Source organism: Zingiber officinale, chromosome 1B (assembly GCF_018446385.1).
Source record: "Zingiber officinale cultivar Zhangliang chromosome 1B, Zo_v1.1, whole genome shotgun sequence".
In the NCBI taxonomy this organism is placed as follows: Eukaryota; Viridiplantae; Streptophyta; class Magnoliopsida; order Zingiberales; family Zingiberaceae; genus Zingiber; species Zingiber officinale.
The window spans coordinates 161,101,677-161,127,451 of record NC_055986.1 but is presented as its reverse complement, the minus strand read 5'-3'; the positions used below and the strand labels follow the sequence as shown (position 1 = coordinate 161,127,451).

The 25,775-nt window shown below is 32.3% G+C and overlaps 1 protein-coding gene across 1 annotated transcript in view; it reads left to right on the top strand.

The window, feature by feature from the left end:
• LOC122043936 (nuclear pore complex protein NUP205-like) overlaps nt 1-25,775 on the top strand; it is a 56,280-nt gene that overhangs the window by 8,362 nt on the left and 22,143 nt on the right. The window contains exons 9-26 of the mRNA XM_042604497.1: nt 78-302; nt 647-736; nt 3,852-3,995; nt 4,747-4,863; nt 4,936-5,142; nt 7,300-7,401; nt 7,485-7,625; nt 13,661-13,791; nt 13,892-14,011; nt 14,331-14,454; nt 18,955-19,152; nt 19,231-19,349; nt 19,484-19,634; nt 19,716-19,828; nt 19,902-19,983; nt 20,079-20,165; nt 20,246-20,323; nt 24,485-24,685. Of these exons, the coding sequence (XP_042460431.1) occupies nt 78-302; nt 647-736; nt 3,852-3,995; nt 4,747-4,863; nt 4,936-5,142; nt 7,300-7,401; nt 7,485-7,625; nt 13,661-13,791; nt 13,892-14,011; nt 14,331-14,454; nt 18,955-19,152; nt 19,231-19,349; nt 19,484-19,634; nt 19,716-19,828; nt 19,902-19,983; nt 20,079-20,165; nt 20,246-20,323; nt 24,485-24,685 (2,430 nt within the window). The remainder of the gene's footprint in view (nt 1-77; nt 303-646; nt 737-3,851; nt 3,996-4,746; nt 4,864-4,935; nt 5,143-7,299; nt 7,402-7,484; nt 7,626-13,660; nt 13,792-13,891; nt 14,012-14,330; nt 14,455-18,954; nt 19,153-19,230; nt 19,350-19,483; nt 19,635-19,715; nt 19,829-19,901; nt 19,984-20,078; nt 20,166-20,245; nt 20,324-24,484; nt 24,686-25,775) is intronic.

The following is a 25,775-nucleotide window of genomic DNA, read 5'->3' as shown; positions in this document are numbered from 1 at the left end:
ATGGTTTTGCTTCTTGCTCTTTTCTCATTTATCTACAACATGTATACTAACTGGTTTTATCACTCTTACTATTGTAGATAATGGCTCCTATTAATGATCCAAATGTTGAGGGTTTCATAGACTGTGTTAGATTTGGATGGATGATACATGTGATGATAGTTCAAGAAAGAAGTAACTCAAGAGCCACTTCGGGTGCATTACCTATTCATTTGGCTGATTTTCACTCCTGCTTGGAGCATGTTTGTTCCCACAATGTTTTCCGATTTTTTCTTTCTGGAGTTCTCCAAACAGCTGCATACCAGGTTTATGTTCTGATCACTCTGTTTTCCTGAACTCAGCACAATAAGGTTTGCAAGCAACATAATTATATATTACCCCTCTTTAATGGATCTAAGTTTCACTAATCTTGGAAGTTTTTCTTTTTGGCTCTATTATTGTAGTGGTTTTCTTAAAATGTTGCATGCTTATTTTGTTCTTGATTTTAATTGTTCTTATTATCTTGTTCAAGACCTTTGGTTTTGTTTCTTGTTATGTATGAATACTTTACAAAGTCTATTGGAATCAATTCAGAATATACGTATTTGCCTTTTCTTATTTCTATTGATGCTTTTCAGAAATATGCTGATCTTTCAATTTGTTATCACAGAACCAGGATGAGCATATAATCTACATGTACAATGGTTATCTGCATAAGTTGATGATGTGCTTTCTTTCATATCCTCTTTCTAGGGACAAGGTCAGTAGTACTTTTATTTGCTTTTACCTGTATTATCTATTAGCTTTTAGACTGTACAGGTTATTGTTTAATTTTTTGCACATTGTATGTTAATCTGCACGAGGCATAATAAAAAAGCAAGTCAACAAAACAATCAATTTATGTTTAGCATTGTATTCAATATAGGATGCAACTTTCTCTATGTTCACTAGGCAATAGTGAATAAAAGAATTTATAATAAAATTTAAACAATTTTCTCTTCACAAGGTGGGTAAGGGACTTGGGAATATATGGAAGACTTAATTGCAGATTTGTTCCTTTGGTTATCTTTCTTCATTGAAAAAGAATAAATTTTTTTATTGTTTGCAATATTTTTGAACTTCAATTATGTAAAGGAGCAAGGCTTAAAATTTTGAGATGTGCTGAGGTTTTAGTTTATGACTGGAATCATACAATTTTTATATCGTATTGTGCCGTGTTGAGATCGGTTTTGAAATTTTTAAATATAAATTATATTAATTAAAAAATATTTTTATTTAAATTTGATTCCTATTGATGCTTACTATTGAAAAATAATTGAGATATTAAATGTTGAGTTCAGTTTTTTATATTATCTCATGAAAAGTTGGATACTTATTAAGTAAAAGGAAATTTAGGATTAACTAAAGTCACCAAGTAGACATGACAGGGTTTAGGTAGGTTCAAATTAGATTTAATTTGGATTTTTTTTTGATCTAGTTCAAATTGAACCAAATTTATATATAGAATAATTTAATTTGTTATTAAAGTATAGGGATTCATGCTTGGAAGGCCAACAATAGAAGATATATATTTTCTCAGATAACTAATTAAAAAGTATGAGGAACAAAAATAAGATCTACACATTGTATTGGTAGACCTAGAAAAAGCTTATAATAGAGTTTCAAAAGAAATTATATAGAGAATTTTAGAAAAGAGAGGTATTAGCGTAGCATATATTGAACTGATTAATGATATGTATGAAGATGTAACAACAAGAGTGAAGACTAACCAAAATGTTTCCTATAAAGATAGGGTTATATTATGATCAACTCTAAGTGTCTATTTTTTTACATTAATTATAGACGAACTCACTAGACACATCCAAGACACGGTACTATGATGCATGTTGTTTGCAGATGACATTATTTTGTTAGATGAGATACATGAACAAGTGAATGCTAAACTCGAATCTTGGCAAGAAACCTCGGAAGTAAAAGGTTTTAGATTTAGTAGAGTAAACATAAAATATATGAAATTTAAGTTTGACAATATTAAACGTAATGAGACAATTGTTAAGATAGGAGACGATGAGTTATCTTGAACCGAGAGTTTTAAGTATTTAAGACCTTTTTTCAAAAGGATGGAGGTATTCAGAAATGTCTTATATAGAATATAAGTATAATGGTTGAGATAGAGGAGAGTGTTGAGTCTTCTATGTGATCGTAAAATACCTTCAAAACTTAAAGAGAATTTCTACAAAATGACGATTAGACCTGCTATGCTACATGGAGCTAAATGTTGGGCTTATGACTTGAGCACAGGAGTAGAAGATAAGAGTTGCAGAGATGAGAATGTTAATGTAGGCACTAGATTTTAGACCTTGGGTGCTAGATTCGGTACAAATTGTACACACAAAATTGTACATGTGATAAATTTGTTAAAAAAAGTCAACTTTTAGCTTGAAACATCTAAAACTTTTGCTAGAACAGTCAATTAACCTATAGTTTCAATATGCTTAGGTGGCATAGTATGGACAAAGAACATTATGGGGAGAAACGTAGTTTAATGAAATTGTAGCTGCATCTTTGATTGGGACTTTCGGTTGCTAGCAAATGAAGGAAAATATGTTTTTTAAGAGTTCTACCTCATGAGCAAAGGGAGTTGTAGGATTAATGGACAGCTTCAGATGTGAAAATTATTCCAAATTCTGAAACATGCTATTATTGTTTTTTAAGCGAACAATTTCACATAATTATTGAACAAAATGGAGGATTTATTCAATATTTAAAGGATTTAATATAGGTTATTTTTGGAAGGTCGCTCTCCATGATTGATTACAGACTTCTCTTTTTTTATCTTTTAAAACATCATTGGATAATGTTTTTTTTCTTCTAATTCCAGCTGGTGTGAGAGTCAGGAGACAACTATAGCTAGTTTGACCACAAGAAATTTCTCTACATGTCTTGTATGCTTTCATAAGTCTTAAAGTTATTCACTCATTGCATTGTCTAGTGGGCTCTTATAACTGTAATAAATCACCCCCTTTGAAATAGTCCATGGTGTGGTTATGGAGAGTTTGCTTTTGTTAGGGTTTTATGCCATTTAGCAGTAAACACTTGTGAAATGTCTAAGCAGCTCAACATGGTATTTGCTTCTAATTCTTGATCCTGAACTTGCTAAATATATAGTACATCGATTTATTCATCGTAATATCAAATAGTATTGTTCTTTTTTAGCATCAGGAAATATAAAAAAGTCAAATTGCGGAAGGAAAATAAATTGAAGTGGTTCATAATTTCACATACATCATGAATGACGTTGATAACCCTGTAGAAGCTTTTTGATTGAATTTGGTGCAAAATGTTGAAGATCAATAGCTTATTAAAATTAAAGGCAACCAGGTGCATGAAGCTCTCGCCAGCCGTATCTTGTATTGCAAGAGGCTATTTCTGCAACTCGATCCCGTGACCTCTTGGTCACATGGCAACAATTTTACCGTTGTGCCAAGACTCTCCTTCAATAGCTCTTATTAAAATTAAAAGAGTTAAATTTAATTTGCTCAATCAGCCTTGAGAATGCCAGTCCTTTCACACTTGAGCTTTAACTTTGTGTTGTCTATAGTAAGATATTAGACAATTTTTCTTTGCTATTCTTGCTTTGTGAATCTCCAATTGATGTTTGTGCCAGCAGTTTTTTTTTTATCTTTTAATTTTCTGCACTGACATCAGAGTCAATTTGAATGAACATTGATTTAGCTGGTTATGGTGTTGTGATGATCTTAAAAAGGTGGAATAATTAAGTTTTTCTTTTCATTCATACTGTTTTTTTTTTTAATTCACAATATCCACTTTAGATCACAAATTTGATATTAACCATATCGTTTATTCTGGTGTAGGTGAAAGATATGAAGGATAAAGCTATGAGTGCCATTAGCCCATATCTCTTGTCTGGAGATAGAACTCTTAGCAGTAAGCAAGTTTCGGATATTGGTTATGAGTCATTTGTATCACTTTTAGAATTCATCAGTGAAATTTATCAGGTATTTTTTTGTTCTTTTGCTTGTGTAATGTTAGTCTATCTTCTTACTAGATTTGATTGTGCGTTCCAAAATTTCTAAGATTCTAAATATAACAGATTAATTTCTCTCTCTCTTTTTTTTCCTATTGTCACCTTGACAGATGCATGTTTTTGAATGAATTTCTGTTCCCATGCCTGGGTCAAACTTTACCACAAACTTGCAGAATTCATTGTAGCAAAGAACTAATTAAGATTCTTATTCTCCTATAGCCATGGTCATCAAGGAACTGTAAAGATGTTGATAGCTTTATTTTCTTTTTGGAAGGTGAATATGTAGGTGGATTTGATGAGTTTCTTCTATTAAGCCCTTTTTTCTGCACGTACCTCTATTTCCACTTTTCCTCTATTGTTTCCTATTTGGTTTTTTCCTTCTGTTTTCTTCATAAACGATACAAAATAAGTTGGCAGGATCTGGATTTGCAACCTATAAGCCATCACAATTTCCTGGTAAAGAAAATACAACTGCAATTGTGGTAACCTATATTGTTTTGTACTTCAATCTATTGTGTGTGTGCTTTGTTTCTGCATAGTAGATTTAAGTATGCACTCAGTTACTAACTTTAGATGCCTGTTTGTTCTATTTATGTTTTTTTTTAGCTTGATGATTTTGCCTTGTTTGATCTGCTAATGAAGACTTTGAGATTTTGTTTCAATTTATTTCTTTTAGTTTCTTTGATATGCTATTGCAGTTCCTTATGAATTCATCTTCTCAGAAAGAACCGGAGCTTTTATATGGAAATGAAGAGCTGTGGGCATTTATACACTTTGCTGGGGAGGATCATACTAATATACACACTCTTGTAGCATTTTTGAAGCTCCTCGGTACTTTGGTATGCTAGAAATGGCTTCTTTATGTCATGATCATATTGTGTAAATAGTATTTATGTTGTGTTTTTACCCAGGCTTCCACAGAGGAAGGCGCTTCAAAAGTATATGAGCTCCTGCATGGTAAAATCTTCCGGTCAATTGGATGGAGTACTTTGTTCGATTGCTTGTCTATATATGATGGTATGTTCAAACAAGCTCTACAAACCTCTGGAAATCTGCTTCCTGATATCCAGGAAGGTGATGCACAAGCCCTTGTTGGATATCTAAATGTTCTACAGAAGGTTTGGTCATTTTAGCACCCATCTAGTTCTTATTTTTTCAGTTTAGTAATTAACTAATCACAATGCTTACATGTTTATGGAACTACTGTGTTATTTTTGTAAGGCGACATTCTATGTCTCCTTGGGATTATATTGATGATGATATATGGAAAGATTGTAATTTGTTGGTATCTGTTACTTACTAATTGTTTGAACTCAATAGTGTGTATTCCAGCTAGATGGAATTGTTTAAAAACATACAACAACAAACAACAACCTTTATCTCACTAAGTGGGATATGGATCCTCTTATGCCATTGGGCTCATGATGGTAGGTGATCAAGATGACAAATACACATTAATCATGGAAGATCAAAAAAGGTTTGATTAACAATGAAAAAACAACATAAAATTCATTTAGTGACACTGATTCTATATATCTAAGAGGTAATTCATGAATTCTAACCCGAATTGGCACTGATTTGAGATTAAATCTCTCTAAGCGCTCCTCTCTACTCCAAGATCTATAATAAGCAATCTATTTTATATAAACCGTGGACCCCATCCAATCCATATCATCTTTGAATCTGAAAAAGAGAAAATAAGATGACTCTGAATTTAGCTTGACAAAGGTTTTGTCTAACTTACAACAAAGTTTGCCTTCAACTCTGCAGTAAAAAATAGAGATCTCCAAGATTTTGCAGTGTGCATTAGAATTAGAAGCTTCAGCGATGGTTGTGCCGAATCTAGTGCTAAATCAATAAAGCTACATTTGTACAAGCATGCTGCCATTTACATCTCTTCTAATCCAGTTTTTCATGAGAGGATAACATTCTTCAACCAATTTGAGGGGAGTGTTGGAGGCCTATCTGTAAATACTCTAATATATTGGAATCTATGTAAGATGATGATCATACAATACACAAATAGATACAGCCATATAGGAAACTATGTAGGGATTAAACTTAATAATCTTCCTCTACAGTATGCTTGAATCTGTTTCTTCTCATAGTCACCATGTTTCAGTATTATTGAGGAAGGGCAAAGTTGCAAAGTTTAATGTTGTAAAAAGATACGACTTGGCTTGTTTTTTTAGCATACTTAATGAGTGTAACTTTCTGTTTTCACACTTCCTAAAGTTCACAAGAAATGCAAATTGGGTTCAGGAAAGGCATTAAATTAGGCAGCCTTTTTTACGCTGGAGGATGGAAACGATGTTCGTCCTCTTTTATTAGAAAATTTTTATTTAACTACGTAATGATCACTTTGAAAAGATGCGAACTTAAGACAAGTCAAACTGATCAATCAACACATTGCTCTCTACCTTTTTTTTTTTTAATATATTTGAAGTTTTATGTGCATAATGCCATCGAGTGGAAGCAAAAATACAGGTTTTAGTTTTGCATATAGTTTCCACTAATGGTTTCTAGTTTCATTATTGTATTAAACAGGAATGATGAAAGAACTATTTTCATTTGTTCATATTCTTATTTGCGAAACTATTTTAGTCAATGTTTTTAATAGGTGGAAAAGCATGAAAATTTATGTCCTTTGTCAGTGACTATTTTTGAAGGTATTAACTTCTAGGCATTAATTGAAGGAAATTTCTTGTTTTGATAGTTAAGTTTGAATCATTTTTTAGAACAAAGTGAATGGAGTACTTGAAATATTTATGGTATTGTGTTTCTGTAATTAGTAGTTTGGATTGTCTGTTATGTGTATATAGTTCAAATTAATGACCTCAAGAAGTGTTAGACAGCAATATGTTGCATTGCATTTGTCCCAATAAGATTGATGGGCTAACTGATTTGGCATGGGGAGTAACTATGACTTGTGGAAATATATTGCAAATCTGTACAGCAACATTTATAACATATTTAGTATTCATCTTTTTAAGTTCTGATGCTTTCATAGCGTAATTTATTGTGAAGAAACTCCATGTTTACTGGATTTTCTTAGTGCATGTGGTTTATTTTGCTTTTCTTTTACTTAGTTCAGCATGTTGATATCTGGGAATTTCCACTACATTTACCCTGTGACATGTATCTTATTATTTACTCAATGTGTTCTGAGTTAATATTTCCAATATCTGTAGACATTGTTATCAAGTTATTTAATTTTTAGCCTGAATGATTTATTTTTTCATTTATCAGAATTGACTAATAATAAACCGTGATAGGTGGTTGAAAATGGGAATCCTTCTGAAAGGAGGAGATGGTTTCAAGACATTGAGCCCTTATTCAAGCTCCTTGGTTATGAGAATGTGCCACCATATTTAAAGGTTACAAGCTATTTCCTATTATTATTCTTGAAATTTATTTGCTATTTTTAAACATATATTAGAATATTTAAATTTCTATGTAGGGTGCTCTGCGAAATGCTATTGCATCTTTCATCAAAGTCTCTCCTGCCTTAAAGGATACCATCTGGAATTACCTTGAACAATATGACCTTCCTGTTGCTGTTGCTCCTTTTAGTCCTATTGGACAGCACGCACCTTCACAGGTACTCTCCCTCTTTTCGTGTACCTATCTTTCATCTGTATTCTTGAAGATTTTGTTTGACAGATAAATGTTTTTAAGATCATCATTGTATACTGTTGGAATTTTGTCTTATTTGAATGTTTTGACACCCTGGAATATGTATCTTATCTGTGCATGGTTTTCTGATCACTGAAATTTATTTATTGCAGTTTACTCTAGTTTCAATTGTTAGTTTTCTTTCAATTAATGGTGCTATCCTGGATAGTAGCTAAGATTTCTAATTCATTTATCTGAAATAGACAAGATGGAGTTTGTTATGTTAATAGGGCAAACTTAACCAATTTCTTGTCCTATCTTGAGGAACACAAAGAGGGGTTGAATATGATCATCTTTTCAGCATTGTGTTTTCTGTTTAAATAACTAGTAGAATTTCATCTTTACTTGATCTGTATTGGTGGTTATGTTGAATGAGTGGAATTTCATGTCTAACTGATATGGTCATAAGGAATACATGTTCTTGGAAGACTGGTGCCTATTGTTTGAGCATATTAAGCTGGTTCAATGCAGTAGAGGATTTCTGCCCTGTTCCTTCATTGTGTATTAAACTGTTTCCAACTCATAGGTGTCACTGTTGTTTGGATGCATGTTTTAGGTGTCGATCTTGATAATTAGACAATCAATATAGACACTGTTTTGACATGAATAAATGTATTGTATCATTCAGTAAGGCACAATTTTAGTGGTATCAATCAAGACAAGGCCTATTGTGGTTGGTACCGTTTGGAACAAATATCTCTTTCAGTGATTCATCCTTCAACTTCGTTTGCCAAACAAATAGGAACACTATAAATAGAAAGGGGAGAGGAAGAGGAAGCTCAAACTTGTGTTGAGAAATCTAGATGCATCCATATTCGATTATCATAAACACCTATGCTTGTTCCAATTCCTATTATGGTTATACAACTCCAACTTCCAATATGGGTAATTGTGATATATTTATGGACACATGGAGAAACTAGTTCTAATATGAAATGTTCTAAGAGCATCATGTAATCCGAGTCTTAAGTTTGATCTATGCTTAAAGATCAAATTCTCTTAGACGATTTTGCACCACACTCGTTTTGCTATTAGTAAGATAAATAGTTGGGATTCTTCTTATATCTTGGAACTATTTTTTTTTCTCAATATTATAATTCACTTTTTATTGCTATAATATTATATTAGAGAGTAACAAGCTTAATGGCAGAAATTTATTAAAACTCATGTTAGTTGATCTTAGTATGCTTTGAAGCTTACTAAATATCAGCTTGTCATGGTGCCAAAATCATATCATTTCTGCAGTTGATTGAAACTCTATTGAATTATTAATAAATCTTGTTCTACTGTAGAATGTATTGAATTTCATGTGAAAATAACAATTTGACAAGGTCACAAATAGAGTTTGCATTCTTAGGAGATTGCTATCCATTATTATGGTGCATCAAACACAATTTAAGAGCTCTTATTGTTTTCCTTTAAAAAAATTGCACGGCCTTGCTATAATTCGCGGCTTAGTGCATAAGATATTCAATCTTACCATAACTGGGACTATACCTTATTGTTCTTTCCTTGCTCATTGAGAGAACAAAATAATTTTTATTGGTCAACAACTATTTTGAAACTTCCATTCCTTCAACTAAAATTTAGTTGGGGATGTGGCTGAGCCCTAAAACATCATATATTAAATAATAACACTTTTATTAAAATATATATATTAACAATTTAGTTTTATTTAACAATTTATACTGAAATTATGATTTTATACTTGTTATAATCTTTTTATTATTTATATTCATACTACAACAACTACTACTACTAAGTTTTTATGCCACTAAATGGGGTTGACTATATAAATTCTTCTCCATGGGCTTAATCTTTTATTGTATCCTTATTTATATTTAAATGAACTTTATCATGATTTATCATTGCTAATCAAGTTTTCTTTGTTCTTCCACTTTCTCAATAATGTGCATATTTGTTATGGTCTCATATCACCTAATTGGGGTATCTATTGATTGCCCTAATATATTTCTATACCATCTTAAATGCGTCTTTTGGAGTTTTCCTTCAACAGGTGCAATTTAACACTCTCAAATGTTCTCAATATTGTGTCATCCCTCATAATATATCCGCACATCCACATCTTTGTAACTTTTATCTTCTACTAGTGTGCTTGGTTTATAAGCCAATATTCAGTGCATATAATATAGTAGGTCTAATCGCCGTTTTGTATAACTTCCTTTTAAACTTTAGAGGTACCTTACAATTACGAAGAATAGCTGATGCCCTCCCTATTTTAACTGTGTTGCTTCTATCTTATGTAAAACATCTCTATCAAACCCTCCATCATTTTGTAAAAACAATCCTAGATGCTTAAAATTTTCAGTTATAGGTAACTCTTCATTCCCTCTCTTAATAATTGTCTTGTTACACCTATTACTACCTCTAAATTTAAATTCTATATATATTCCACTAAGCTTAAAACCTTTAACTTCCTATATTTCCCGTCAAGATTTTAGCTTAGTATTTAGCCCTTCATATGTCTCATTAACCAAAATAATGTCATCTACAAACAACATGCAACATGGTAACATTAAATATATTCATATTAATAAATTATATTTTATTATTAATTATTGGATATGCATTAGATATTCTTAAAATTTTAAAATATCTATTATAGTCTCATATATGATGTTTGATGTCTTTCTCATTTGTTTCTGTTCCTGCTGATTCAGATTTATATGAGTTCTTTGACTAACCAATTGTGATACGAATACTGATTTTGGTAATTATGCTTCTTACAAAGCCATCATGTTCAGTGTTCCATGTCTCCTCATATTGTGAATGTAGTTTATGAATTTATGGAGCTGAACTTCTAAAAATTCATCTTGTGTGCAAGTTGTTTCATTTATCATGAATTAACTTTTGATCAGGATGTGATTTTTGAATGTTGGGATGTGAAGTGAAATGCTTTAGCATCTCTTGTAACACCCCACCCTCCTCACTACTGGTCTGTGAGGGCGGAGCGCTACTGGACTACTAACTTTACTTAATTAGAGTTGTTCACATGTAAAGATCAATTCATAAACTCTCTAAACATGCAACTAATAGCAGCGTAAAACATAAACAACTTATCTCTACATTCTACTCCAGCATATGAACACAACTAAAACTATACATCAATTTAATCATGCTAATTATATGTATTAATTTGAACATGCATGCAACCACTATACAACTCAGATAATAGATCTAATGTGTATAACAATTTAAATAAAGAATTCTAAATACATGGCAATCTTAATAAATTCTTATGCTAAATCCCAAGGCTTCTATAGTCCAGGCATCACACATCCATCCGCATCTCCTTGTCGTCTTCCTTTGCTATAGCTTTTCCTTTCCTTTATCTGCAGTAAGAGGAAATGCAAACTATAAGCGAATGCTTAGTAAGCACTGTCTAACTCACAAAAACTCGAATGTGCATATAAATACAGCAATGCTAAAAACTGAATCTGTAAAAAGAAAACTACTCATGCTCATCTAATAGCAAAGCACTAAAATTTGCATACTCATGATATACAAGAATAAAACTGCATGCTGGAAGACAAGGCTAATCATGCTTAACAAACTAATCAGGAAACAAATAAAACTAATACTGCATGCTTCGAATTAAAAGAAACTAACTTGCTGAATTTTAAACACTTTCTGAATCTTATTTCTTTTGTTTAAAAACTTATACTTTAATACTTCAAAATAATAATAAACTTTCTTCTTGGGCCCAGGCATAGTACCAAAGCGCGCTCCCTAATAGAAACTGGGGTAGCGACCCATCAGTCCTACGAAGGTAAAGACCTCGGTCTTACCCGGGCCAAGACCTCGGTCTTACCCGGGCCAAGACCTCGGTCTTACCTGGGCCAAGACCTCGGAATTGGTCACCTGGATTTGTTTAACGACAACCTCGGAAGTCAGGGTACTAGCCTCTTAAAAATAGTAAAATACTTGTTATCTTTTATTACTTCTAATTTATAATGCTTTGGCATTTTCTTCAAGCACCTTGTGTGCCAAAATCCCTAAAGTCTTGACTTTGGGATCTACTTAAGGCCTTGGCTTTTTCTTTCTTTTCTTTATCTTTCTTATACTTGTTAATACCTCTAATAAAAGAATGCTTCTTTAAAAACTGAAATGTTTAAACAAATTCTAACTTTGAAATGCATAAACAAAAATCTGCATACTATGCTAATCGAAATTCTGCATACTATACTAACAAAATTCTGCACTTGTAAGCTTAATAAAATTCTGCACTTGTGAACTTAATAAAATCTGCATTATAAACTTAATAAAATCTGCACTTGTAAGCTTAATAAAATCTGCACTTGTAAACTAAAAATCCTTGCAAACATGTTCACAACCGAAACTTACATAAAGCAACAAAATTCAAAACTGTAAAACTCCACACGAACAGAGCATGCTCATCAAGTCACAAGCAATAGATCTAACTCAACCAACCAAAACATTAAATTCCAAACAGCATGCTTTAACAAGAGAAATCTAACTACAGTGCTTAAGGTAATACTGTGGTCTTCTAATGTGTTCATGCTCTATACTTCATCTCAAAACTAAATCTATTTAAGATCACAAGCAACCAAAAAAACTAAAACTGTTTCATACTTTAAGAATCTAAAAACTGAGACTATCTGTTCATAACATATGCACCCAAACTAAAGCATAAAACCCATGACATGCCAATCCAAATCTGCATACATAAAAACATAATGCACAGCAAACCCGAATGCATTTATACTAGCATAAACATGCACAAAAACTAAATCTGAAACTTTATGCACAAAACTAAACCTGAAACTGAATGCCACGGCAGGAAACCATAAAGAATAGAATGTTCAACATGCTCAACCCCTACATGCTCCTTCTTTGAGACTCACGACAACTGAACAAAAGGAACCCAAATTGCAACTATTTTGCATGCCTTGTAGCACGGCAAGGAAGACCAAGATGCAACTAGTAAGGAAAACATTGCTACTGGAAATCTAGAACCATACTTGTTACTTATACCCAGTGCCATGGCAACAACAAAACAGAACATTGCTAGATTCCATATGGTCCTACATCATGCTTCAAAAAAAAAAAACGAGAAGAAACAACTCCAAGCTACTCCTACCGCAGGTGAGAAGCACTTACCTTGCTTCTTGAACTCACAACCGAACAAGAACCCTCTAGGGTTTGCGGAGGCTTGCAACTTCCGGCTCCTTCTTCGTGCCCACAGCTTCTCCTTGCTGAGAGGATCGTGAGAAGGCGAAGAGCTCTTGGATTGGACTCTTGATCGGCCGCCGGAGGCAAGACCTAGCTTCCTTCGGTTCCGCCTGAGCTCCGCCGTCGCGAGCGAGAGAGAAAAGGAGAGAAAGGGTTTTCGGTCACCGAAGAAATCAAGCCCTAATTTCCTCTCTTTATAACTCCCATATTTTGTTAACTTTTTAAATAAATTTCGCTACCTTTTCTAAACAGAACCGCCCGCTTGGGCACTTGGTCAGTCGGATTCGCTTAAGGCTCGGGTTGGGTCGGAGGTCGCGGGTTCGAATCTCAGCCGCACCTCTTTTATGCTTAATTATTTTCTATCAATAACTACTACTACTTAAATTAATTCTGTTCCTTCTCTAATCAGCAACGCCTGCTTGGGCTCCTGTTGACCGGAGGTCTCCGGTTCGAACCTCGGCTTAATTTCTTTATTTTTGCAACTTGTTTCTTTTGGTAAAAATACCAAACGAACTCCAAAAATTACATAAAAATATTCTAAAAATTTCTAAAAATCTCTAGAATATTTCTAAAGCATTTCTAAATATTTTTAACCACTATTAGAACTCGTAATGAGGAAATTTGGGTTGTTACATCTCTTTTCTTGCTATATCAAGATTATGAAATTCTGATATATTTGCTTGCAGTTATTTTGTGTTGGTTTCATAAAAAATTATTTTCTATTGCATGCTTTTTTTTGTGCCACAGATTTATGACATGCAATTTGAGCTAAACGAAGTTGAAGCAAGGAGGGAGCGGTATCCATCAACTATATCATTTCTGAACTTGTTAAATACTCTTATTGCACAAGAGAAAGATGAAAGCGATCGAGGGCGAAGGTGCTATCCTTTTTCAACCTGATAAATATTTGTACTAAATGTTACTGAACTGGTTGACATTAGGGTCTTGCTAAGTTGCTGACGTTATACTTTCTTGCAGATTTGTTGGTATCTTTAGATTTGTATATGATCATGTTTTTGGGCCTTTTCCTCAGAGGGCATATGCTGACCCTTATGAGAAATGGCAACTAGTCCTTTCTTGCCTTCAGCACTTCCAAATGTGAGTGATATTGATGTATGGTATTATATTTGTAGTCCCAATCTTACCTAGCCAAATGCCTTTTGGCGAAACAGTCTGTTCTTATATTGTTTCTATACACTTCATGTCACACTATTCCAATGACATTACTGATTCTACCTATATTTGCTTGTGACTTGGATTCAGTTCCTTATAGTGTGACAAAAAGGAAAATAGTTCTGTAGTATACTTCTTTTTCACATTTATTGGGTTGTTAAAACTATAGTTGCCAAATTTTTTATATCTTTTTCTCTTGCTCAGTTGTGTAATCTTGGATTTGACTACAATTGTGATTTTGCAGGGCTCTGAAAATGTATAATATAAACAAAGAGGAGTCTGGAAAAGCTAATAACATGTCATTGTCACCAGGCGTGGCAGATACATCTACAATTGACAGCCAGATCCCTGCATTAGAACTTCTAAAAGTATGTGTTTTGAAAAGGATATGAATATTTTTTATTTATAATTTAGTTGCTAATTACTGAGTTGATGGATATTTCACTTTATAAACAATGTGGTAATACAGCTAGATTCTCACCTTTGTTTTGGGAGTGTTTTTGTATATAAGGATGATGTGTATCACTCTAATTTTCATCCTATTACTTGGTTTATGCAGCCAAGCGTACTTTTCTTGAAATCTTGACTTCCTAGTCTCGTATGAAGTTTGAACACTATGCTTGCTGTTACTTTCTTTCTAGCTGAAGGCTCATTGCAATAGCATTATGCATTTTTGAGAATCTGACATGATCTTTGTTCAGAAACTTTAGCATCTTACATAACCTGTATTTGTGACATCAAGGTGCACACTGCTCCATTTTGCCATAATAATTAGTAAATGGACATTGAATGTATTATATATCTACAATAATAACCAAATCTTATCCCATTAGGTGGGATCGACTATATGGATCCTTTTATGCCACTCTATCTCCAACTATATCATCATCTATATTTAAATAAATTTTATCTTATTTTATTGTTACTAACCAAATCTTTTTTAGTCTTCCTCTTCTACGTTTGATATGCGTGTTTGTCATAGTTTCACATCCCATAACTGGAGCATTTATTGGTTGTTTAAGTACATACCAGTATCATCTTAAACGTATCTCTCGAAGTTTTCTCTCAATAGATGCAATTCCTATTTTCTTTCGAATGCTTTTATTTTTTATTCTATCCATTCTCGTATGTCTACACATCCACCTTAACATCCTCATCTCTGCAACTCTCATATTTAAATCATGTGCTCTTTTCATAGCCCAACATTTCGCTCCATATAACATAGTAGGTCTAGCTGCGGTTTTATAAAATTTTCCTTTAAGTTTTAGAGGTACTTTACGGTCACATAAAACACCCGATGTTTTCCGCTATTTCAACCATCTTTTTTGTATTCTATGTAAGACCTTTCTCAATCCTTCTATCGTTTTATAAAAATGATCCTAAATATTTAAAGCTCTTGGTTCTGAGCAACTCATCATCTCCTATCTTAACAATTATAACATTACGTCTAATATTGCTAAACTTAAATTCCATATATTTTGCCGTTATCGGAAATGTTTCAATTACTCTGTTTGAAGTCTTTACTCTAATTGTTACATCCTTGTACATATCCTTAATTAGTTCAATATATGTTACGCTAACATCTCTCTTTTTTAAAATTTTCTATATAATTTCTCTTGGTACTCTATCATAAGTTTTTTCTAAGTTAATGAATACCATGTGTAGATCTTATTTTTTTCTCTCGATATTTTTCAACTAATTGTCTAAGAAGATGCATATCTTTTATTGTTGACCTTTCAAGCATGAATCCAAATTGATTTTCGGTTACCGTGCTTTTCCCCAAAGTTTCATTGTATGACTCATTAGTTTAATACTCCAATAGTTTGTAAAATTTTATATGTTTCCCTTATTCTTTTATAAGAGAACTAGAGTACTTATCCTATATTGATCAAATATTTTTTTTATTTTTAATATTATGTTAAATAATTTTGTAAGCCATTCAATACATTATTTCCTTAGGTACTTCCATGCCTCTATCGGAATATCATCTGGTTCAACGATTTTTCCATCGTGCATCCATTTAAAACTTATTCTACTTCTGAAGTTTAAAATCTACGATAAAAATTTAAATTTCTATACTCATTTGACCTACTTAAATTACTTAACCTTCATTAAAAAGTTAATAAAAATACCTCTTTACTACTCTTTTATTTCTTCATCGTTTACTAGTACCCTATTACATTCATTTTAATATATTTTATTTGGATAAGATCTTTTGTCTTCCTTTCTCTGAATTTAGCAATTTTATAAATGTCTCTTTCCCCTTCTTTTGCATCCAATTTCTGATATAATAATTCAAAAGTTTCATTCTTTGCTTCATTCACTACTTTCTTAGCCTATTTCTTAGCTATTGTATAATTTTTTTTAAATTTTCCTCGTTCTTACAAATATATAATTCCTTATAAGTTGTTCGTTTATCCTTCACTTTTTCTTATAATTTTTCATTCCAACACTAAGATTCCTTACTTAGTGATGCATGTCCCTTTGACTCACCGAGTACACTTTTAGTTACTATTTTCAACTTTGATACCATCTTATCCTATGTCGTATTAGAGTCACCATATATTTCACCTAATACTTATATTCTACCTTCTCCTTAAATATATTTTGTTTCTCATCCTTTAACTTCTACCACTTAATTTTAGGAGTCGTATATATTTTTTTCTATTGATATTATGCTTGAGGCATATATCCAACACTACTAATCTATGTTGGGTAGTTAAGCTTCGGATGACCTTGCAATATTTACAAATCTTTCTCCTTTTTTTCTAACCATAAGAAAGTCAATTTGCGATTTATTATTCCCACTTTTGAACGTGATTAAGTGTTCTTTTATTTTCTTAAAAAATATATTAGCTAATATAAGGTCATATGCTATTGCAAAATCTAATATAGTTTTCCCTTCCTTATTTTTCGTTTCAAACTCATAACCCCCATGTACCCTCTCATATTCTTCATTTTTCACTCTGACATGCCCATTTAGCTCACCTCCTATTAAAATCATTTCATTTGGCAAAATATTTTGTAATATTTCATATAAGTCATCCCAAAACCTTGATTTGGTAACTTCATCTAATCCTACTTGCGGTGCATATACGTTAGTTATATTCATAGTTTCTTTCGCCGCTATTATCTTAAGGGCTCTAATTCACTTCATCCTTTAATGAGCAATCTACTACAATATCCACTTCATTTCTTGCTTTACTCTTTTCTGTGTACTATAACTTAAAACTCGAGTTCTCTATGTCTATCCATTTTATCTCTTACACATACAAAATACTAATTTTTCTCCTAATCATCGTGTCTACTACCTCTATTGATTTACTCATGAAAGATCTTATGTTCCATGTTCCAACTCTTAGATTATTAGTTTTCCTATCTTGGTTGTTTTTATCTAACTTATAGTGTGATAACTCTTGCCTATTTAACATTAAACCCAAGTTCTCATGTAGATGTAGCAGTTCTTGCAGATCCTGCAATGCGAACTCTTACATATTTAGCACCACACCTTCAAATACCTAAGTAACCCTAATTTGCCAAGCTAAATTCCTCTTTTAAAATCATTTTGACAGCCAAGCTTTTTTGTTTTTGGCCAAAAAGTTATTTATTAGAAGGTATTTGAGAATTTGACGTATAACCATAAACTACATTTGAGTTGAAACAAGACAAGTCATCCAGGTTATTTTCCAAAAAAAAATCTTGATGGCCCAAATCAATTCATTTTGACCCAATAAATTACCAAAGGTTTCATGGGAGCCTTGGTTGGAGAGTATTAGTGTTTTTATTGGAAAATGGTCATTAAAATAATTTTCTTGAAAACCTATCATTTTAACTATGACAAGGGCTCCAAAGACTTCCTAGGAGTCTCATGTACAATATCTAGGTGTTTAAGTTCAAAACGGTGTTAGAGTGATTAAATCACAAATCCCTTTGTGACTCAGAACATGTTACTTTACCCAGAAAGTCATAATGGATCCTTCCTGAGAGTTATAAATGAAGTTTTCAGTTGTTTCTGATTATAAAATTACCATCAAGGTCATTTTTTAATATCTCTTCTATGATCCAAAATATGTCATTTTGATTAAAATACCATACCAAAATCTGCTTTCCAACCTCAGTAGAATGTTAAGGTAATCTTTGTAAATCACCTTTGTGACTCAAAACATGTTATTTTGTCCAGAAATTCACAATAGAGCCTTACTGAGAATCCCAAATGGAATGTTCTGTTGTTTCTTATTATAAAATAGCCATCAAGGTCATCTTCTAAAATCTCTTTTATGATCCAAAATATATCATTTAAAATATCATACAAGTCTTCGTGCGAGCCTCAAGTATAGTGTATGATTTTTTTATTTGAAAACATCAAATTATCTTGATCACCCAAGAGGTCATTTTGTACATACCGTAGGCTTCCTAGGGCTGTTAAGTGGAATGTTTAATGAATTTTGGGTCTAAAATGTTATTTTTGAGTTGAAAATGGTTTATCGCCTTGATAGCTTAAAGTAAGTTTGGCTTAAACATTTATACCAAAGGCTTCGAAGTAGAGTATCATGTGGACTTTCCAGGTACTTTAATGTTGAAAAATTTTGTTTGTGTTGAAGTATCATACTAGAGACTTCCTGTGTCTTAGGTGGAGTGTTGAAGTATATTTGTATTGAAAAGAATTATTTTTGAGTTGAAACTGACTGCTAAGATGATTATAACAAACCCAATCGTTAGGTTCACCCTTCTTTGTTTGTTTTTCTTGGAAGTTCCTTTTTTTTTAAACTATAACTATCAGGTTTTATCCTAGATTAAATTTAGTTTATACTTTATATACTCTGGTAGTTCTGTCTCAGTGAGTTTTAAGAATGTAGCTCTTCCTGTAGGACTTCATGAGTGGTAAAATTGCTTTCTGTAACATCATGAGCATCATTTCGCTGGGTGCTGACATCATCATCTCTGAGAGGACTAGTCAATCATACGGTCAGCTATTAGAGGAAGCTTTAAAACTCTCTCTTGAAATCCTTGTCCTTGTTATGGACAGAGATATATTTCTTGCTGATTTCTGGCGCCCTTTGCATCAGGTTTTAATCTATGCCTATCTGGCCATTTTTCTCGCATGCCATGTCATTGATTTTATCGTATTTTCTTTGATTGTACAGCCTTTGGATGTCATTCTATCTCAAAACCCTAACTGGATTTTCACACTTCTGGAGTACATTCGATATGATTTTTCTCCTCAAATTCAACAAAATTCTATAAAAATCATGAGTATACTCAGGTACCATCAGATAAATTTCCATTTTTAAGCTTGACACTCTTTTTCTTATGGCACTTGAAATTTCTGAATGATTGTTTGTCAAAAATCCTGTTTGGTTATGCTTGAGGATTTACATCTAAGCTTGTCCTTGACAGTTCTAGAATGATTGGCCTCGTACAGTTAGTGTTAAAATCAAATGCTGCTAAATGCCTTGTCGAGGATTATGCAGCTTGTTTGGAATCACGCTTCGAAGAGTGCGAGAGCATTGAGAATGCTAAAGATGATCTTGGTGTTCTTATTCTGCAGGTACTTCATTATTTTTTTTCTGTATTGGTGTTAGTATAGTAAAACTATAATTCCTGCTTAATTTTCTCTTATTTTTTTCAGCTTCTTATTGATAACATAAATCGCCCAGCCCCAAATGTTGCACATTTGCTTCTTAGGTTTGACATAGATAGTCCTGTTGAGCATAGTATCTTGCAGCCAAAAGTTCATTACAGGTAGAGTAAGCAATTGTATAATTTCTTGTGTCTGATAATGGCATATTGTTTAGTACTGGATGGATTTGTGCAGCTGTTTGAAGGTTATGCTTGATAATCTGGAAAAACTTTCGAGGCCAGATATTAACACTTTACTGCATGAATTTGGTTTTCAGGTCAGAATGCCATTTTTTTTGTTTGGCTCACTATATTTCTGCTCTAGTTAGAATAACATTTTCTTCAGATATGATAATTTTTTCTCTTATTGCAGCTTCTCTATGAGTTGTGCATGGATCCCCTAACAAGTGGTCCAACAATGTATCTTTTGAGTACAAAGAAATACCTTTTCTTCTCGAAGGTGTTCTTCATTTGTCATTTAGTTGAGTCTAAATTGGAATTTCTCTATTTTTATTCCTAATCTGTGTATTGATCTTGAAGCATTTGGATACAATTTGTACAAACCCACTGCCCAAAAGAAGTCATAATCAATCTCTTAGAGTGAGCATGCTTCATGAGGTATCTGCAATACTTCCTCCTTTCAGCGTCTAGACATTGTTTACTACCACTTTTTACAATCAGGATGGTACTTACATTCATTCCTTTGAGTGGTGCCTCAAATAGAATTTGGTTGAGTTTTTGACTCGCACTTATCTTTTTGTCATTTGCTCAACATGGTTGAATATATTTAATCTAGAAGTTTGGGATGGATTCCTTGGGCTCTGTTTCTTTGAGAGATTAAAATGAGGAAAAGAAAAAGGAAGAGAGGAGATATGCAGTTTTTTGGAAGGAAAATTCTCTAGGAAAAGAAAGTTTGAAGAAAGCTTTCTCTTCTATTTTATCAAATTGATTTCTTTTGGGTCATGTTCAATCTCCAACTCTTTAATGGAAAATAAAATTGTAATATAAATTATTATTATTTTTCTGTCCTGATTTCCATCTTTTGGATGAATTTCAGTTAGATTAAATATGATATCTTTGTTTGCTTTCCCTATCTCTCTCTCTTATTTTCTATTCCTCCTAAGCTTAGCCAGTTGAGGACTGTCTAATACTGATGTTAGGTAAGATTTGACAATTTCTAAGGGTAATTTTTAGTCAATGTTATACACTGATTTTTGAAGAGATGCTATTTGTTTGATCTTTTGAGATAAGCATTGAGATTACTTAAAAGGTTTCGTTTAATTGCATGGAGATCATTATATAAAAATTTGATGTTGTTGTACATGCATATGTAGTGGCCTCATTGATATTGCATATGCATTCCCAATATGCATCAAGGCTAATTTATAACCCAATAACATTGAAATCATACTGGATATTGGTTATGCAACTGCAAATCAGGTTTGGGCTATTTTTTTAATTTGGAGTCTAATGGAAAAAGAATTTCTAATCTGAGTATTGATTTCTACATGCTCCATGTTTTAGACTATATGGATTGCTGTTGTTAATTATTGAGATATGTTATGGGATATATGTAGGTTTATAGAAGGTTGATTTTTTTTTTGATAGATTGAAAAATCATTTTATATGGATTCAGCCTTCCTGATTGGTGTATTTTGCGGTTTATGTAGGATATATATATTTTTTAAGATGTTATGCATTTTTTGTAAATGTGATAATCTTAAATACTTTTTGTCTCTAATCTGATTGAGTAAATATTCATTGCTACCCGCTGTGTGTTTTATGTTATATGGATTTCTATGTTAAACGTCCAATGTGTTATGGGATAGATTTAGCTTTCTATAGAAAGTTGATTTATTTTTTATGTTATGTGGATTCCTTAGTCTCACTGGTTCATATATTATGTGCATTATGTAATATATATATTTTGTTATATGTCATGTTATGCATCTTTGTGAATGTTTATTTGGTTTTTTTAATGGGATCACATAAGCAGCCTTATAGCTTGTATTTGTTTTGCTCTATCATATATCACATTTTGGCAGTGTCTCAACCACATACCACTTTCCTTTCAATCCTTCATGAAGATTTATTAAGTTTTGCATGATAGCTTTTTCTATTTTTTGTTAGTTCTTTCACATAAATTCAAAATATTCAGTGTTCAGTATTGGTAGCGTGACTGTGTAAACCTTTTCTGTTGCATGCAAAAGTAATATTTCAATAGTGGAAAACTGCTTCTGACTCAATTCTATCCATTTATGTTTGTGTACTTGTTGTTCTACTTTTAATTGGTGCATTGAAACAGTTATACTACTCAAACTAAATATTCTTGATATGGAAACTCATATTATTCTATTACATATCTTTTGTAAGGCTGGTATGATTATGCACTTTATCTCCTGTTTTGATTTATTTGTGTCATTTTGTGTTTAATATGTTGCTCTTAAGTCAACTAGGCTTTGTGGATACTACTCTTTGGCTATTATAATGCTTCTGGTATATAGTGCCAAATTTATGGGAAATTGATTGTATCAAATGCAAACCATTGTGTTCCAAAACAATATATGTTGTGATGATTCATTACTTGTAACCCAATGAAAATAAAGGTCTAGTTAAAGTGAAAGATGCCTAAAAATTGTAAATTCGTGTGTTTTTATCTTCAAAAAGCTGATGTAGTTTTATGATACTTTACTCTTCATCCTCTCACTCAGATATTAATATACAGATTTGACTCTGATTCTATTGATCATTTGTAAAAAAATTTAGAGATAGTCATGTTGGGCACTTGGTTCTCATATGTGGATATTTCTACCAAGGATATAAATTTTGTTCCGTGCCGAGCGGAACGGGTGAAACTTATTGTTTCGCTCGCACACCGAAATTGGCATCGACGTTTAGAAAGTTTCGAAGCCCATGGTCGGCCTCAAAGGTGTCGTCCGAGCCTTGCGGCTGCGGAGGAAGCATTTTGTGAGCCTCGCAGATGCGGCGAACTCGTCACGCAAACCCCTCTATCGTGGCAGACTCGTTGCGTGAGCACTGCGGCGGCGAACTCGTTACGTGAGCCTCGCAACCTCGGTGGAGTCATCGTACGAGCCTTGTGGCGGCGGCGATGAGGCGAAGGCGGAGAATCGCGAGAATGAGAAAAAGTTAGGTTTTATAAAATGTTTTAATTGAAACCATTATATTATATATATAATATCTTTTTTCTAATTAATTATTAATTTATATTTTATATAAATTAATAATTAATTAAATAAATGGTTAATTAATTAATATAATTATAATGCATATTTTTATTAGAAATATAAAAAATTAAAATAAAAAATAGATACTTTATATAATATATAGTTATATAATTTAAAATAAATTTTAAAATAAACTTTAAATTATTTATATAAATTAAAAATAGATTAAAATTTTATAAAAATATTTAAAATAAGTTGAAAATTTTATAAATAATTCTAAAAAATTAATTGTTAATATATTTTTAATAATTATATATATATTTTTTAAAATAAATTTGATTTTAGAATTCAATATAAGCTATATATATACACACAAACACACACACACACCCTATTGTCATGATATGATACCGAAATCGTATCGTTCCAATCTAGGACCGTAACATCGACACGGGTCGAGATTTTAAACCTTGATTTCCACCTGTTTGGGAAAAAGAAATCTAGTTCATATGCGTTTTTGACTAAATATTTGTTTGAAATGATATAACAAACAGGATTACATCAAATGTTATGGTGTGTTCTTATTAATCTATTGTATCTAGAATTTTGATCAGTTTCATCTTTCTTCTTACTGTTTCTTAGATTCTGAAAGATATTGTGCTTTTAACATCTCAATTCTATTGTATATCGAGGCTATGTATACATGGTTTAATAACTGAACTTATTCTGCATTTTTTTAAAGGCTTTAAAGAGAATCTTTATATGAATTTTCAAAATGCCTATACAAGAATCTTTGTAAACGTTGATTTTGGGAATCATCATGTTTAGGCGGATAAGTTATTTGATGTGAATTTTAATTGCTAATTATCTTGTTAGGCCTGTATGAAAATATTGGCATATGTTTAATTTTCTTTGGTTGTTCCCCAATTTATAAATTGATTTGTTTGCTAGTTTAGTTCTTTTACGTGCAATGTTATTCCTTTTCTTTGTCGTCTCCAATTATATTTGTCTTGGATTTTTTAAAAGGTCCCTGATTGTCAAAATGTAAATTGATTTTTTGCTGGTATATTCCACTGTGAGTTTTCATTCTCGATGTTAGTTTTTTTATTTCTCGATTTGAGGTAGTTTTTGCTCTTGTCCCATCAATTTTTATCCCAATTCTTTGCGGCTTCAATTTTGATCTTCATCAATTTGGTATCACACGGTTTCGAGTTGCCATCAAATTGGTATTAAAGCAACTTTCTGCTGCCATTATTTTGGTATTAGTGTGTCCTTGTTCTATAGTAGATGTCTAAGCCTTTTTAGGATATGTATCATGTAATTAATAAAAGTCTGTATAATACATTTTTTTTTTTGAATTACCTATGATTAACTATCATTGTGGAGTTGAATTTTAAGATAGCGTACTTACTTTGCTTGGAGTTCATATATTCATTTCTTATTTTGCAGCTGAGTAATCACTTATTTGTTTGGTTATTTGCTTCAAAAATTTTAAGCTTAAGAAATGGATGACAACATACATTTATAGAGGTGAATGGTTAGTTGTATATTGGCTATAGTGATGCACTAACATGAATTCATTGTCATTATTCAGAGGGCATGGCTGATAAAGCTGTTAGCATTGGAATTACATACAGCCGATATGGGTGAATCAACACACCGAGAAGCATGCCTTTCTATTTTGTCTTTATGTTTTACTCAGATTGCTGGTGGTAATTACCAGAGTCCAGAATTATCAAGAACTTCTGAGTTTGATGCCAGCAATTTTGCACAAAGAACCACAAAGAAGAAAAAGGTGCAAATTTGATACTCTTTGTTTCTCATATCTAGTTGATTTTCACAAGCACAACATGTTATTTATGGGTTTAAAATTTAGTGGTTGAAGCATATGGATAGGAAAAGTTGTTTGCATACAATTGTGAAGAAAAATATGGTGTACCTGGAATGGCTAGCTTTTCAATGGTGCAAAACTTGACTATGGATTTGTGTGTGTGTTTTTTTGTTGATATTAGTTGATTAAATTTATTGTTTGTGCATTCTTGTGCTTGCTGTTTTGTGTCCCTGGCAGGGCCATACTTGGCACTCTGTTTTGCGTTTGTATTGTTCCTCAATGAAGGAAATGAAAGAGGTGAAGCTAAAGCATGAAGTGGGGCTAGTAATTATTACTTTAGAATGGTAACACATGGGAAAGCAGCAATGGTAGTGCAAGGTGGAATTGTATGTGCTTGGGGCTCATGCACATTTAATTCTGTAGTCTTGTCCAGAAACCATGTAATTATTTTTCGAAGTTTATTGGTTTGTATGCTCCAGCACTTGTAATTCTGTACCACCTTACCAGTCAAAAATATGAAAGTTTTAGCCTCGTGATAATTACCTCTAATGCTGAGTGCTCTTTGTGGTAGAAACTTGAGAAAGGACAACTTGAATTTCTCCAATCCATAGAAGAAAATGGACCTTACAATTCCATAGAGTGCGTTTGGTTCAAGTTATCATATAGGTAATCACGAACCGATATTATGGGGAATAAAATATAATATAATATTATTTGGTTCAACCTTTGGAATACTCATATTTGGAAACAAAAAAATTGGAAAAAAAATTTCGGAATCATGTAAAACCTCACATTTCCAAGGGTAATCACATTTGGATTATATCCTCCCGTTTGCTGACGTGGCGGACATGCTCCATTAGTTGCGAATTGCTCAACTTGAACCAAACAGTCAACCAAACATGCCCTTAATATGATAAATAACTCTGGGCAATTTTTTCATAAATTTTTCTTCTGCCTAGAGAGAATTCAAGTAACCTTCTTATTCAAATACTGAAATGGCAAAATAATATTTATCTCTATTCTCTTTTGCTTTAGTCTATTATTGATTTTTTTT